Genomic DNA, 17199 nt, shown 5'->3' on the forward strand with positions numbered 1-17199 from the left:
AAGATGCAATAACACTGAATCTATCAATCATCTATTCCTCTATTTCTATCTAGCACAAAAGGTATGGAAGCTTGCTCCCTTTGCTATTGATGTTGATGCTAGAATATTTCTAGATTTATCTACTTGTTGGAGTATGCTCTGTGATATAGTATGTTTCCCGCCTTCGGATATTGTCACAGGCCAGTGATATGCCATGGAGAGTATATACTACGAGAAGGAAGAGGTCATTGGAAGAGGAAGCTAGGAAGAGATCTTTGGAGGAGGAAGCTTTACGTAATTGAAGAAGAAGTGTATTAAGTCAAACAAAGAATAAAGTCAACAGAGTTTGTTACAGATATTTGTACGTGGACCTTATACTATAAAAGGACTCCATTAGCTTAGGATTTGGTTATTGATGATTTGTACTTGGCTTAACTCTCCGGCTTGTGGAGATCAAGAGTGGGCAGTTGGGAGGATACTAATCAATATACATCACAGTTCATAACAAATTGGTGCGAGTGAAGTGTTCTGGATCGAACGATCGTGGCGGAAACGATGACGAGACCGACGCAATCATCAGGAAATCTTGAATCGCTTTCGATGCAAGTCGCAGAGCAGAGAGAGACGAGCGTACAGTTGCGAGAAAGTATTGACGAAGTTAGGTTGACGATGACGGAGCTGGAGCAGCGGCTCGATGTCAAGTTCGAAGCGATTCTGCGGAAGCTCGATAAAAGACCGATGGAGGAGACGAGTCTTCCTTCGAATCCGATCACTCTATCGCAAGATCCTCAGGTACATTTCTCAAACACGGAACCTGGCCGAAGTTTTAGGGAGAGTCGCGATAGTTTGATTAAGAAGGTTGAACTTCTGACTTTCTCGGGAGAGGATGTTTACGGTTGGATTGCCTTGGCTGAGCGTTTCTTCAGAATTGGAGGTTATGGTGAGCTGATGAAGATTGAATTGGTTTCTGTCACTCTCGGGGGAGACGTGTTGAGCTGGTTTAACAGTGATATTTTGCGACATCAATTCAGCAGCTGGTGTGACTTTAAGAACAAATTGATTGAACGATTTAGCAGAGTGAAACTTTGTGATCCGAGTCAGCCCTTCTTTGCCGTTCAACAGACGGGAACAATTGCCGAGTATATTCATAAGCTCGAAGATCTGTCGACACAAGTGGTGGGGTTAACTGATACACAAAAGGAGGGGATTTTCATAAATGGTCTGACACCAGAAATGAGAGAAGTTGTTACAATGTGCAAGCCTGTGAACTTGCCAGACATGATTTCAACTGCTTATCAAATGGAAGATAGCTCCTTGTTCAGTGTGATTCAAAAAGAAATGAAGAGCAGAAACATGGCGACGTTGAGACCCCCGGAGAATAAAAGCAAGTCTTATTCGAATTTCAACACAAATACAGGATGGAAGCAAGCTGCACAACCTTTGCAGCCAGTCACAACTCAAAAACAATGGAGACAACCAACGAAGCCACTTCCGCAGCTTAGATTGTCTTAAGCACAGATTGCGGATAAGAGTAGACTTGGTTTATGTTACACGTGCGACGCGAAATGGTCTAGGCAGCATGTGTGTCCAAATGCATCTTTACAAGTCCTGACTGTGATCGATGGATGTGATGTGGCATTATTGGATCAGGAGGTGAGTGAGATGGACGAAGATGAAATTGTGTGGGAACCGCAGTTAAAGACATTATCTCTAAGATCATTTCTTGGGCGTTCTTCACCAACTACAACTAAAATGACAGGATTTTTGAAGAAGTTGGCGATGATAGTGATGTTAGACAGCGCAGCAACGCACAACTTTATCACTCCGGCGTTAGCTTGTCAAGCTAAACTGAGAGTAGAAACGCTGAGAGGATTGGACATATTATTGGGAATTGGAGTGGCAGTTCAAGGAGGCGGGGTGTGCAGAAATGTAGTTTTTGATCTACAAGACGTGAAGTTTGTAGCAGACTTTATTGTCTTGGAGCTGGGGCAGATCGATATGATTTTGGGCATGCAGTAGCTGAGAACACTTGGTAGATGCCAAATTGACTGGGAGAGACATGAATATGTGTTTTGGTATCAAGGACAGAAGGTTAAGCTAGTGGGAGATCCTACTTTACACTTGATGCTAAAAGGAGGCAAGCCTGGTGTTGCTCAACTGGAGATTCATGAGACGATTCTGGAAGTGCTGAAGTCCTTTGAACATATTTTCAGGGAGCCGACTGAGTTACCGCCGATACGGGGCAGAGAACACGGTATCACTTTGCAACCAGGAACGGGACCAGTGAGTGTAAGACCGTATAGGTACCCTCAGATACACAAAGACGTTATGGAGAAGAGCGTTCAGGTGATGTTAGCTAGTGGTTCAATAAGACCAAGTCACAGTCCCTATTCTAGTCCCGTATTGTTGGTTAAAAAGAAGGATAAATCTTAGAGATTCTGCATGGATTATAGGGCGGTGAACAGAGTAACAATCCCTGATAAATACCCTATTCCGATCGTTGATCAGTTGCTGGATGAGTTACATGGAGCTAAATACTTCTCTAAGCTTGATTTGAGGTCGGGTTATCACCAAATTCGAATGAAAGAGGCAGATGTGGAGAAGACTGCGTTCCGTACTCATGAAGGTCATTATGAGTTCTTGGTCATGCCTTTCGGCTTGACCAATGCACCAGCCACTTTCCAAGCATTGATGAATGAGGTGTTTCAGCCGTTCCTGCGAAAATTCGTTTTAGTCTTCTTCGATGACATACTTGTATATAGCTCAACATTGGAGGAGCATGTGCAACATCTAGCAGCGGTTCTAAAGGTGTTTGAAGAGCAGTCGTTATTTGCTAATAGAAAGAAGTGTGAGTTTGGCCAGAGGAAGGTGGAGTATCTTGGACATGTGATCTCTGCTTTGGGAGTTTCAACAGATCCTAAAAAGATTGAAGCAGTTACAAACTGGCCAAATCCGAGAACGGTTAAGGATTTGAGAGGGTTTTTGGAGCTCACTGGATACTATAGAAAATTTGTTCAAGCTTATGGGATGTTAGCTAAGCCAATTACCAAGTTTTTAAAGAAGGAGCAGTTTTTGTGGGCAACAGAGGCGCAATTAGCATTTGATAAGCTTAAGGTGGCGATGACAACAATTCCGGTAATAGCGCTACCAGACTTCACTAAGATGTTTGTCATCGAGTCAGACACTTCAGGGTTTGGATTAGGAGCGGTTCTAATGCAAGATAGGCATCCAATTTCCTACTTCAGTCATGCCTTGACCTCAAAAGAGCAACTAAAACCCATTTATGAACGGGAACTGATGGCTATCGTGATATCTATACAAAAGTGGCGTCATTATCTTTTGGGAAGAAAATTTTTGGTGCGAACTGATCAACAAAGCTTGAAATATTTGCTTGAGCAAAGGGAGGTGACGTTGGATTATCAACGATGGCTGAAACGTATATTGGGGTATGATTTTGACATTGAGTACAAGGTGGGAACGGAGAATAAGGTAGCATATGGACTCTCTAGAATTGTTCAGTATTCAGCTGCTGAATTACAAACGAGGTTGTGTTCTTTGACAATTCCGGCAACACTACATATGAAGGACATTTTAGCGGAGATTTAGACTGATCAGGGTATTCAGGAGATGATTGCTAAATTGCAAAATGGTGAGGCAGTGAAAAGTGGCTATACGTTGAATCAAGGCCGGCTGTTATATAAGGGGAGTTTGGTGTTGCCAAAAACATCGCAATACATTCCTCTCATTTTACAAGAGTGCCATGATGGATTGCTAGGAGGACATGCGAGAGTGTTAAAGACGTTAAAACGTATTCGAGAATGCTTTTACTGGCCTCAATTGAGGAAACATGTCAGTGAGTATGTGGCTGCTTGTGAGATTTGTCAGACGCATAAGTATTCCACATTGTCTCCTGCTGGTTTGCTTCAACCAATAGAGCTACCTACCAGGATATGGGAATACATTTTGATGGATTTTGTTGAGGGCTTACCTTCGTCACGAGGCGTAAATGTTATCTTGGTTTTGGTTGATCGCTTGAGCAAATACTGTCACTTCTTGACATTGAAACATCCTTTCACAGCAGCTGAGGTGGCTCAGAAGTTTCTTTCTGAGATTGTACGCTTACATGGATATCCTAAGTCGATTATATCGGATAGGGATAAGGTGTTTTTGAGTAACTTTTGGAGGGAATGTTTTAAAGCTTCAGACACGAAGTTGCGCTTTAGCACAGCTTTCCACCCTCAATCAGATGGTCAGACTGAGGTTTTGAATAGATGCTTGGAAACGTATCTACGGTGCTTTGCGTCTACTCATCCCAAGACATGGGCTAAGTACTTAATGTGGGCTGAATTGTGGTACAATACCTCTTACCATACAGCAACACAGTGTTCTCCTTTCAAATTGGTATATGGCCGTGATCCACCGTCGTTATTACGATTTGAAGACGGTTCACGCAAAACTTTGAGCTGGAAGTGATGTTGAAAGAAAGAGATGCATTGTTGAATGATGTGAAGAAACATTTGTTGCGAGCGCATGAGATTATGAAAAACAATGCTGATAAACATCGTCGAGATTTGGAGTTTGATGTTGGTTCATTGGTTTATTTGAAGCTGAGGCCGTATAGACAGCAGTCGGTGCAGAAGCGTATTTGTCAGAAGTTGGCTGCTCGTTACTATGGGCCCTACGAGATGCTAGAGAGAATTGGAAAAGTGGCTTATCGACTACGTTTACCGGTAGAGTCGAAGATCCACCCAGTGTTTCATGTCTCTCAATTGAAACCAGTGATAGGGCGTGGTGAAAGGGTTACACCTTTACCACCTGTGTTGTCTGTGGAAGAGGAGTTGATCGTGGAACCGTTGGAGTTGTTGGATACTCGTTATAGTGGAGATGGATTTTTGGAAGTCTTGGTACAGTGGAAGAATCTACCGGCGCATGAGACTTCTTGGATGAGGATGAAGGAATTTAAGACGCAGTTTCCATCATACGAGCTTGAGGGCAAGCTCGGTCTACGAAAGGGGGGTATTGATATGCCATGGAGAGTATATATTACGAGAAGGAAGAGGTCATTAGAAGAGGAAGCTAGGAAGAGATCTTTGGAAGAGGAAGCTTTACGTAATTGAAGAAGAAGCTTATTAAGTCAAACAAAGAATAAAATCAACAGAGTTTGTTACAGATATTTGTACGTGGACCTTATACTATGAAAGGACTCCATTAGCTTAGGATTTGGTTATTGATGATTTGTACTTGGCTTAACTCTCCGTCTTGTGGATATTAAGAGTGGGCGGTTGGGAGGATACTAATCAATATACATCACAGTTCATAATAGCCAGGTGGCTCCGTGGATCCTATGGTCCTTATGGTGGGTTAGCAAGAAACAACCTTGTCTTCAAAAATAGAGAAGCTACCTCTGAGGAAATTATTTGCAAAGCCACTGTTGCGGTATGGGAATGGCTAACGGAACAGAGCATTAGCACCCTTGTCTCCCACCAGACGCAACCATAATCGATCTGAAAACAGGGTCTCTTGGGGTAGGTGCTGGTTTCAGGCGAAAACAGAGTCTCCTTCATGGCTCACTGTCATCTTGTTAGCTCCCTGTTGGTTGCGGAGAGCTTAGCACTTAGGGAAACTATCCTAGCATGCATTTAGAAGGGACTCCGTCAAGTGAGGTTTGAATCTGACTCGCCCAAGCTGGTGAAAGCCCTCTCCTCCGATGGGAGCAGAAATCTATGGGATTGTAGCTGATATAATTTGTTTATCTTCAGCTTCTGAATTATCTCCTTCTCGTGGATTCATTGTGGTAAAAACAGAGATGCCGTTTCTTTTGGAAAGCAAGCTCTGTGGGATGATGAATCTATTGTAATGACTCCTATGAATAATGGAGTCTAAAGTTATGTTTTAATGAAAATTTGTGTTACCAAAAAAATAAGCAGAATATTTAGTCTATGTAGCGGTCATCTCTTCTCTCTCATTCTTTATTTTCGGTAAGTAAATTCTCATCTAAATTTCCTTATCCTTCTCTCTTCCTTTGTCTATCCTCGTCACCCTTATTTTCTTTTTGATTTGTTCAGCATAATCTTCTCTTCCGAAGGATTGCATCTCTAAAGCAATAGGCCATTTTCCCGTTTTGAGGCCAACCCAAAAAGATCAAGAATTGTACGTGTAGAATGATGTTAGGAGTTTTCAAGGCTCCTAAGACAAATGTTGTAGTATAAAAGATTGTCGAACCAGTTCTGAGGGATATCAAAGCACTGAGAATGCAAGTACTCACTTAATCTAAGTGCAACCAATGATTTAGATGGGTTTTAAGCTATGACTAAAACTAGAAAGCAATAACAGAATGATACTTTCTTGACTAAGGAAAAAGAGAACTCATGGGCATAGGGATTAGACCTTGGGTGATCAAGTATCGAACTAAGGATGGCAAACGATCAATCAAACTATCAACCTTAAGCCTAGACACAATTCTAAGCAAGCTCTATGTCTAGATGAATGCTCATTTGCTAACATTTCTCAAACATCAAATGTCTTTGGTTGAATAATATGAAAGCAATCATTACTAACAAGTCTATTAGCTATCTTAGCATCTTTAACAACAAATGTCTTTGGCAAAGTATACTAAAAGCCTAGGAGAGTTGTCTCAGGCATTTCATCAAACACCTTTTGGGTGGGAAATGTCTATTGATCAACTTTTGAGTGGCCAACTCAGAAGATGCATTATGAATACTCTACTAGCAAGGAACAAGAATGATCTACACTAAAACATCCTAGAACTAACCTAATCACCCTTAATCTCCCTAACCCATGAATTCAAAAGGTGATTACTCACTAATCTCCATGATTCCTCTTAAACCCATATTGGATTTTAGATTAACCATGTAGAGAAATAGATAAGAAATCAACAAGAACACAAGATGAAAGCAATGAAATCTGAATCAAAAGAGGTTTTTTTACTAGTTCTTCTCTAGAAAAGAGATTCTCTTGCCTCCCATGGCTTACAAAGTACTTAACTTAGGTTTAGAAAGTGTAAAACATCAAAACAAATGACCAAAAGGCCCCTGAAATAACATAAAAATTGTCCAAGCAAAACACGCGGAGCGACCTAGCATAGTCGCTCCAGGAGGTCGCTCCCGACGCGTTTTTTTGTGTCTCGACGCGTCAAAACGCGAGTGACTTGAGCTGGTGGCTCTGGCTGGGAGTGACTTGAGGTAGTCGCTCTGGACTGGTCGCTCTGGCTGGGAGCGACCTCGGTAGGTCGCTCTGAGAGGTCACTCTGCGATGCTCGACCAGGATGGATATGCCTCTAGTAAATTGATCATAACTCCTTCATTACACCTCCAAATGACTTGAAACCACTTCCATTAGAAAGCTAACTCAATTTTCTGTGTCTCCACAAAATCTTAGCAACAGAAGATTTCTCTAAAGGCTCCATCCATGCTCATCTTTCACCCCCTTTTGGATCACAATGCTCCCAAACATCTCAAATCACTCTATGGCACACTCCAGCACCTAATAAGGACAATGAATGCAAAATTCAACCTAGACATGGCTAAATCCTAATCTATATGATGAAAATGCTCATGGATGAATGGATAAAACAATGTAAATATGCAAGATATCAACTCTCCCAAACTTGTTCTTTTACTTGTCCACAAGTGAACTTTCTAGAACTCATAGGGAGAGAGGTTTGAAGTTGGGAGCTCATAGCCAAAAGAAACACAACTAGCAAACACAATTAGCACACTCTCTTATTACACTCTAGCTTCTCTAGGCCTATCTCAACTCTTTTTGCCCTTACACTCATCATCAAGCATCCACACATTCAAATCAACCAACTCTCACATTCATTAAGCACAAAACATCAGGTGAATTCTTGCAACTGGTCAGTTGGTCCAAGTCATTTGGTTGGGTAAGGGAAGGCTTTTATTCAAGTGATTCAAGAGGTTCAAAACATATGATCTTTAAGGTGGTTTACTCTCGAAACAAGTAGCCTTGACATTGCACATAATATATCTAAGAAAGGGATCAACTCATGCATACAATGCTCAATCTCCATTGTTCTACCCTTTTTCTAAACATACAATTACACAATCATTCCCAAATGTCAAACCCAACTCACATCTCTCACCAAAAGATCCTAAGAACTTTAACTCCTTCTCTTTGAAATCTACAAGGGATTTTTTCAGAACCTCAAAATATTTCTTAGCTCCTAACAACTTTGCTAGCCTCTTTTTCTTTTTTTTTTCTTTTTCTTTTCTCTTTTTTTTTTTTTTTAGGTTGGGGGCCAATACTTTCAAAACTTGAGCTAGAGGCTTCTCTACTTATCCCAATAAAACAATTCACTTAAGCACAAAGAGTCTATTCTTTTTCTTTTTCATTTCTCCCAAATCATAATCACAACACTCACCCCCCCCCCCCACCTATAGCTAGACAATAGAGTGCCCAATCTAGCATGAATGAAGATCAAGCATTGTCGTTCCCGATACTCTCAACATTATGCACATGTAAGACTTTCCGAAAAAGGCCTCACTCATCAAACAATGAAAGCTTAAAAGGAGGGAAAGGTTTTGGGAGTGGTCTACCACTAGAGTTTGTCAAAAAAGATTGGCATAAAAGATGTGACAACTCAAGTGTGTATAGCCATGACTTAGTACACAAGGGACCATGAGCAAGAAGCATTAAGTTCGTTCAGTTCAAATAAGGTTGTAGTTAGCTTCAAAGACTGAGTTTCAGCAATCAACAAGTTTCAGGAAGAGTTTTCAAGGCTCGAAACATACAAGTCTTTTTGAGAGGTGCAAAAGCTACTCAGGTGCAACGTAGTGTTCTTTACAAGGCATTTAAAATCATTGCTCCTAATGCAAGTGAATGCAACCTATATGCTCTAGACTCTCCTAGAAATGCAAATGATGCAAACTAAATGAATGTTTTTTTTTATATGCAAATAGGTATGCAATGCATGACTCAATGAAACAACATCAAAGCAAACATGATCAAATACTTGGTACCTCCCCCAAACTTGAGTTACACAGTCTCTGTGTTGTCAAGTAGAGAGAGCTACCCAAAAGAAGACTAATATGCAAAAATGAAATGGTATATACAAGGGAGTGTGGTGGTTTACCTTCTATGGGGAATGAGTAGAGAGAGATGCTCCCTCCTCGTCGTCCTCAGGTGGTAACTCTTCAAGATGCTCGTCAGCAGGAGTGGCCATCTCTTCAATGTAGAAGGCTTGCCCGAACACAGTTGGTTTCCTCATTTTCTCCTTGATGTCAAAGTGTAGGATGTTCTCTTTACCCAAATGGAGATCAATCGTGCCTTCCTTCACATTAACAATAGCTCCTGCTGTTGCTAAGAATGGCCTTCCTAGAATCAATGGGTCTTGAGCCTCCTCACCCATCTCAAGCACCACAAAATCTGTAGGTATCTCATACCTTCCAATCTTCACAGGGAGGTCCTCTAAGATGCCCACAGGATACTTCACTGAACGATCAGCTAATACCAGAGAGAGTCTACACTTCTTGTACTGAGTGAATCCAAGCTTTTTGCAACAGACAAAGGCATCAAGCTGACACTAGCTCCCAAATCGCAGAGACATTTCTCAAATACCATAGGTCCAAGAGCACAAGGTAGTGTGAAGCTTCCTGGATCCTCTAACTTCTCTGGAACATCAAGCCTCTGGATGATGGCACTGCACTCATGGGTAAGAATCATCATGCCTTCCATCTGCTTCTTCTTTGCAGCTACAGCATCTTTCAAGAACTTGCTGTATTGAGGAATCAACATAAAAGCATCGATGATGGGCATTGCAACCTGAGCTTCACTCATTTGCTTCTCAAACAGAGCCTTGTATTTCTCTAGCAGCTGCTTCTTGAATCTACCAGGGAATGGAAGTTTGGGTTCATAGGGAGGAGGAACAAAATAACTTTCACTTGCTGGAGTAACAACTTCACCATCCTTTAATGTCTTCTTCTCTTCCCCAACATTTCCTTTACCTTTGGCTTCCACTATCTTCTCCAAGATCTCGTCATTGATCTTCTCATCAACAATCACCACTTCATCATCTATGTTGATGGCAACCCCCTCACTTAGTTTCTCAGCATCCTTGGTGAGGGTTCTATGAGGTAACTGCTTACCACTCCTAAGGGTGATAGCCTTGGCCTCCTTGGGGTTTTGGTCAGACTTTCCAGGTAGAGATCCTTGCTGGCGATTCTGGTGAGTGTTCATGGAAGCAAACGGATTCTCTAAATTCCTGACTGTAGAAGCAAGGTGTGAGAATTTGTTGTTGAGCTCATTGTAACTCCCATCAATCTTGGTATGAAGGTTCTTCAACTCATAACCAACATGCTTCTCACTTCTAGTCTGAGACTCCAAGATTTGTTTCAGTAAGGTATCAGTGCTGCTCTCTTGAGGAGCAGAGGAACCAGACGAGGGGTTTTGCTGAGGCTGATAGCTGCCTTGCTGGTTGTTTCTAGGCGGATAACCACTCTGGTTGTTGGTTGGATAGGATTACTGTTGGTAGTTGTTGTACTGAAAGTTGGCTCTTTTTTGTACCAGCTACCATTGTTGTTAATGAAACACAACTCCTCTTGACCTTCCAAACCATCAACCTCATTGACAGCAAGTGGATCTTCCTGCTTGGAGTTACCAACAAACTTCAGCTGCTCTTGGGTGGCTTTTTCAGCAATGAGTAGGTCGATCTTGTCTTCCAAAGCTTTGATCTCTTTCCTCGTCTGCTTATCATCTGTTCTATTGCCTCTGTCATGGTCTCCACTGTAGACTGCATCACTCTTTACCATGTTGTCAACCAGCTCTTCTGCATCCTCTTCAGTTCTCTCCAAGAAGAATCCATTGCTAGCTGTATCCAGTCTGGCTCTGTACTTAGGAAGAGCACCACGGTAGAATGTGCTCAGCAAGCTCTCCTTAGAGAAGCCATGGTGTGGGCATTGAGCTTGGTAGCCCTTGAATCTCTCCCAGGCTTCACTGAAACCTTCCAAGTTCTTCTGTTGAAAGTTGGAAATCTCGTTTCTCAGCTTAGCAGTTCTTGAAGTAGAGAAGAACTTCTCCAAGAATGCTTTCTTGCAGTCATCCCAAGTGGTGATGGAGTCGCTGGGTAGAGACTTCTCCCACTGACGTGCCTTATCCCCCAAAGAGAAAGGGAATAGCTTGAGCTTTAAGGCATCTTCGGACACACCATTTGTTTTTGACAACCCACAGTAGCTGTCGAACCTGTCCAAGTGATCAAATGGATCCTCTAGAGCCAATCCATGATACTTGTTGTTCTCTATCACGTTGAGGAGTCCTGATTTGATCTCAAAGTTGTTGGCTGCCACAGCTGGTGCTCGGATTCCCAATCTATGACCATGAATGTTGGGGTGGTCGTAAGTGCCAATGGGTCGAGCTGCTCGCTGTTGGTTTTGTGGAACGTTGTTAGCTTCATTGACACCCGCATCATTTTGAGGTATGTCTTCCATATCAGTGTCCAATCTCTGCAAGTGAGCCTGTTGCTCTTCTTCTCTTCTCTTTCTAGCACACTCTCTCTCTAAAGCTCGGATGTCTGCAGCTCTTGGAACTTGGTTTGATGGACCCCTGCTCCTCAAGTTCATGCACCTGTAGATTAAAGGGAAATGAAGAAGAATCAGTAACAAAATAAAATAAAAATGACTTAGTCTCAAGCAAGTGACTAAATCTCAATGTTGAAATCTACTCAGAATTTGGCAACGGCGCCAATTTGATGTTAGGAGTTTTCAAGGTTCCTAAGACAAATGTTGTAGTATAAAAGATTGTCGAACCAATTCTGAGGGATATCAAAGCACTGAGAATGCAAGTACTCACTTAATCTAAGTGCAACCAATGATTTAGATGGGTTTTAAGCTATGACTAAAACTAGAAAGCAATAACAGAATGATACTTTCTTGACTAAGGGAAAAGAGAACTCATGGGCATAGGGATTAGACCTTGGGTGATCAAGTATCGAACTAAGGATGGCAAACGATCAATCAAACTATCAACCTTAAGCCTAGACACAATTTTAAGCAAGCTCTATGTCTAGATGAATGCTCATTTGCTAACATATCTCAAACATCAAATGTCTTTGGTTGAATAATATGAAAGCAATCATTACTAACAAGTCTATTAGCTATCTTAGCATCTTTAACAACAAATGTCTTTGGCAAAGTATACTAAAAGCCTAGGAGAGTTGTCTCAGGCATTTCATCAAACACCTTTTGGGTGAGAAATGCCTATTGATCAACTTTTGAGTGGCCAACTCAGAAGATGCATTATGAATACTCTACTAGCAAGGAACAAGAATGATCTACACTAAAACATCCTAGCTCTAACCTAATCACCCTTAATCTCCCTAACCCATGAATTCAAAAGGTGATTACTCACTAATCTTCATGATTCCTCTTAAACCCATATTGGATTTTAGATTAACCATGTAGAGAAATAGATAAGAAATCAACAAGAACACAAGATGAAAGCAATGAAATCTGAATCAAAAGAGGTTTTTTTACTAGTTCTTCTCTAGAAAAGAGATTCTCTTGCCTCCCATGGCTTACAAAGTACTTAACTTAGGTTTAGAAAGTGTAAAACATCAAAACAAATGACCAAAAGGCCCCTGAAATAACATAAAAATCGTCCAAGCAAAACACGCGGAGCGACCTAGCATAGTCGCTCCAGGAGGTCGCCCCCGACGCGTTTTTTTGTGTCTCGACGCGTCAAAACGCGAGTGACTTGAGCTGGTCGCTCTGGCTGGTGGCTCTGGCTGGGAGTGACTTGAGGTAGTCGCTCTGGACTGGTCGCTCTGGCTGGGAGCGACCTCGGTAGGTCGCTCTGAGAGGTCACTCTGCGATGCTCGACCATGATGGATATGCCTCTAGTAAATTGATCATAACTCCTTCATTACACCTCCAAATGACTTGAAACCACTTCCATTAGAAAGCTAACTCAATTTTCTGTGTCTCCACAAAATCTTAGCAACAGAAGATTTCTCTAAAGGCTCCATCCATACTCATCTTTCACGGCCTTTTGGATGACAATGCTCCCAAACATCTCAAATCACTCCATGGCACACTCCAGCACCTAATAAGGACAATGAATGCAAAATGCAACCTAGACATGGCTAAATCCTAATCTATATGATGAAAATGCTCATGGATGAATGGATAAAACAATGTAAATATGCAAGATATCATAGAATCAGCATTAGGTTTTTCAGAAATATAGGTTAATTTGTATCATTTTCTTTCTTGCCACTCTCACATGTTAAAAGAGTTCTGAATAATTTGTAGGTCTCATTGTCAAAAACCTTAAAGTATTGAAACTGAATTAGCTTCCGGCTCTTCTTGATCATGTGACTGGAGGTTGAGATTAACTGAATGATAGACGGCGGAAGCGGAGCGGTAAGAATGCTGAGGAACTGCTGAAGAATGTTGAAATACAAATATCTGAACTCAATGTCTTCACCCATTAAAGGTGCCGAGTTTGTAAAGAGAAATCCAACGTGTTGAAAGAGTAAGAAACAAATATATGGTGGTAAAAGATGAAGTTGAGTTGGCAAAAAGAGAATAAAATATATATAAGAATTTGGGATATAAAGAATGTATGTTCCAATCTGGATGGAAAGAGAAAACAAAAAAGCACATAAAGCAAAGAAAGAAGAAATGTGGATAGGGTTTTATAGAAGACTATATAAAACTTAATTGAAAACCAAAATGTCTCGAAGTTGAAAGTGTGTTAGATTAATATCACTGAGTCTGAAAACATGTTACCAAAATAATATTTTTTTTCTTTTTAGCATAAATAATACATTATTTATTTCATTTCCTTTAAAAATACTTTGACCAAAATATAATTTTTATATAAACAAAAATCAGGAAAATGTATAATTATCTATGTTTGAATTTGGAATTTCATTGTAATAGAAGAAGAAAAATATCATAGAAAAGCAATACCAAGTTTTTATTACAAAATAGCTCATAAAGATCAAAGTTACTAAAATATTTTTTATTAAAATGGTAAAAAAACACTTATATTTCCACGGTTACTAATCTAAACTAAATATTTAGATTTGACGGTGGAGTTTGAGAAATCTGGTTTAAGATTTAAAATTTAAGATCTCAAATTATATTTACCTAAAATTTCTTTTGGTTTTATTCTTTTAGTCAAAATAACATTTCTTAGATATTTTTTTGAAGAATTTCCCATAAAAAACATTTCAATTAATTAAAGAGATAGACTTAAAACTAGTTGAGTTTATAGTAAGATTCTGAACTAATGTATGTTTTCAATAAATTAGAGGGGGAAAAGAAAGAGTATGATAGAAATGATGTTAATATATGCATATCTTTGGATATTGATTATCAATGAGTGGCACAAAATCATACTTAGTTTTGTTATAGGAGAATTTTCTATTATTTATTAATAGTTAATCTCTTATTCAGAAGAAAACATTGCCCAATTTGTTTTAGCAAATCCTTAGACTGTTCATTAGTTATATGCTACCTAAGAACTTCCAGTAGTAAAACACACAGTTTTCCTTTGATTGAAGAGATGCAACAAAAGATAGTTAACATGTTATTCTCAATTAATGGCATGCATATTTGTTACTCAAGAAGATGATTGTTAAATAAAAAAGGAAGAGATATATAATAATATGATGTATGCATATTTTTTTTTTCTCTTTTATCTTTGTGAACTTCATAATGTTATAAATGACATAACAAAATCAGTTCCATATAATATTTTTGTTAGAACTTAAGTTCCAATAAACTGCACAAAAATTCAATAATAAACATTATATGGATGAAAGACAGGAGTAATTTATTGAATCATTTGGTCGGTGATAACTGATAAAGTGTTTAGATTAGGCATTAAAGAAAGAGGACTGTGTCAGAGACCAGAAAGATTTCCTCTGCTGCTGGTGGAATCCTAAGAACGAAGCCGTGTGAGACCAAACCGACAAACGAACAACTTGTCGCCACGTCAGCACGTTGATTCCTACTCTGACTCAGGGTTCACCACGTGTTTGCCCAACGGCTAGTTTTTGGGCCGTCTTTTGCTTACCACAAGAAAGGAGGGAGAACGAAGGGTAAATAAATTTAAAATTAAAAATGAAAGATATTTTGGCCAAGGAAGTTTCGGGCGTTTTCTCGTTCTAGAAAATAAATTAATTTGACTTAAAAAGTAAAAAATAAAAAATAAAAAAAGATAATATCTTTACCATATAAGTACAGACAGGTGAGAGGTAATCTCTTGTCACAACTCGAAAAAGAAAAATCAATCATTTTTCTCAGCTCTTAGTTCATCAAACATACTTGGAGACATTTTGAGTATATATAGGTTCGCTTCTTTTATTTAAATCCCCTGTTTTTCGAGTTTATTAAATTCAAAAACAAATATCTGAGTTTTTTCAATTGTTTTCTGGTGCAGATACTGTGAAGTAAGAATCGATTTAGCAAAAGAAATGGCATTGGGGAAGAAGAGAATAGTTGCCCAGAAGTCGAACTTGAAGCAACGTCGTGGTGTGGAAGAAGGAGGATTAGGAATAGAGTTAGAGTTGGTTCAGTACAAGAGAGGTTTCGGGAGGAAGAGGGTTCTCATTTCAGAGACAAGAGATTCGGTTTTCACTTCACCTGTTGGAACAATCTCATCGAAGAAGCTCTGTGATAAAACTTTGGGTACAGGTGGTCAAAGCCGAGAGCTTGAAGATCTTCCTCTAGATATTCTGGTTTGTTTCATCTCTAAAGCTTTCTTTTAGACTGAGCTTAAAGATTAACACCCTTTTTGTTGTTCTGAGATTCAAAATCGTATTGAAAATGAGAAAGTTTTGTTAATTTGATCACATTTTGTTTCATGGGTTTTACTTAGTTAGTTGAGATTTCATCTAGATTTACTGAGTATTTATTTGATTGAGCTGAAAGTTAAAACCTTTTTATTGTTTTAAGATTCAAAATCGTAGTTCACCAAAAAAAAAAAAAAGGATCCAAAATCGTATTGGCCATGATTCTGTTTAATCTCATCAATTTTTTGGGTGATTTCTTGTTTCTGTTAGTTTGTTGAGATTTTACCTCATTTAATCTGATTGAGCTAAAAATCAAACTATCGTTTGTGGATGAAGTGTTTAACTTCATTAATAACTGGTTGTTATCCCTTTATGATCTGTGGGTTCTATTAATTTTTTTTGGTTAGTTGGTTGGGATTTTATTTTTTGTTACATAAAAGTTATAGATTAAGCTGAGAGTCAAAGCTATCTCGTTCTGTGAAGGTTAAATTTATACTTTCCATATCTGGAAAACTTTTATTACTATGTATATTTGGTTTGAAGTCAAACTTTGACCATTTCATGGTATAAGACTTACCGACAGATTTTTGGATACTATTACAGGTGAAGATTATCTGTGGGGTCGAGCATGAAGACTTGAAACAACTGTTTCATGTGTCAAAGACTATAAGAGAAGCAGTAAGTAAAACTGGGACCATTAGTAGAATTCATGATATTCCATTCTGTTGATCTGACTGGTTTTGTTATCACAGACATTAATAGCGAAGCAGTCACATTTCGCGTATAGTACACCTAGGAAAACTTTGATTTTCCAACTTGGCAGATACGGTTTAGACAAACCGTTTGATTTAGGCGAGGATAAGATCGAAGCTCCAGCAGCCCCATTGCAGAAAAGGTATAGGCGGATAAACCGCAACGAGGACAACTCTGGAGTCTCAGTGGCTCTATTCAACTGAATCAAACAACTTGGTTAGAGGCTATCGACTTTGTTTCTTCATGATCCTTGATTGAAGAAAAATGAGTTTTAAGTTATGTTCTTATGTTTTGATTTGGATAAATCTCTGTAAATTCTTGTTAGATAAAAAAAGAGAGATAGAGTCTTGGAAAGGCAAGCTTGTTTAGAAGGTGGTAGATAATGGGATTAAAACTTTTGTGTTATGTAATGTAAATATAGTTTATTTGGATTTATTTATTACATGAACTAATAATAGATGAAATATTTTATGTCATCATTTGTTTGTGTTCTTTAATTTCATTTGATTATCCGTTTTTGTTTATCTTGATTTTCTTTTGGAATCGATGACTGTAATTTGACTGACATCTAATAACCAATGGCTTACATATGACCTGATCTTAACCTCTCCTCTTTTATCAAACAAGGCTTCAAATAAACGATGGTATTGAAAAATGACAAATAAATCAACGAGGAATGTTCACTAAAAAGG

General features: G+C 39.3%; 2 protein-coding genes and 1 non-coding gene across 4 annotated transcripts; all 3 read left to right on the forward strand.

Moving 5' to 3' along the window:
- The first annotated feature begins 4451 nt into the window (after positions 1-4451).
- Positions 4452-5096, forward strand: LOC103831498. The gene has a single exon (XM_009107380.1). It carries the CDS (start codon positions 4452-4454, stop codon positions 5094-5096), a length of 645 nt encoding a protein of 214 aa, XP_009105628.1.
- Positions 5097-10896: 5800 nt separating this feature from the next.
- Positions 10897-11003, forward strand: LOC117129072. Its single transcript, XR_004452642.1, has one exon. It is a non-coding gene; the product is annotated as a small nucleolar RNA R71 (small nucleolar RNA).
- A 2077-nt stretch (positions 11004-13080) lies between these two features.
- LOC103830560 (F-box protein At1g61340) lies at positions 13081-16986 on the forward strand. Of its 2 annotated transcripts, none has more exons than XM_009106367.3 (4): positions 13081-15312; positions 15403-15700; positions 16358-16432; positions 16507-16986. In XM_009106367.3, exons 2-4 carry the CDS (start codon positions 15437-15439, stop codon positions 16708-16710), a joined length of 543 nt encoding a protein of 180 aa, XP_009104615.1. In that variant the 5' UTR covers positions 13081-15312; positions 15403-15436; the 3' UTR covers positions 16711-16986. The 2 variants fall into 2 exon arrangements, with proteins under 2 accessions (XP_009104615.1, XP_018512425.1); XM_018656909.2 differs by having other exon boundaries at positions 15197-15308; positions 15401-15700.
- Positions 16987-17199: the final 213 nt, after the last annotated feature.

The sequence above is a fragment of the Brassica rapa genome, chromosome A01 (genome assembly GCF_000309985.2).
Source record: "Brassica rapa cultivar Chiifu-401-42 chromosome A01, CAAS_Brap_v3.01, whole genome shotgun sequence".
NCBI classification, from domain to species: Eukaryota; Viridiplantae; Streptophyta; class Magnoliopsida; order Brassicales; family Brassicaceae; genus Brassica; species Brassica rapa.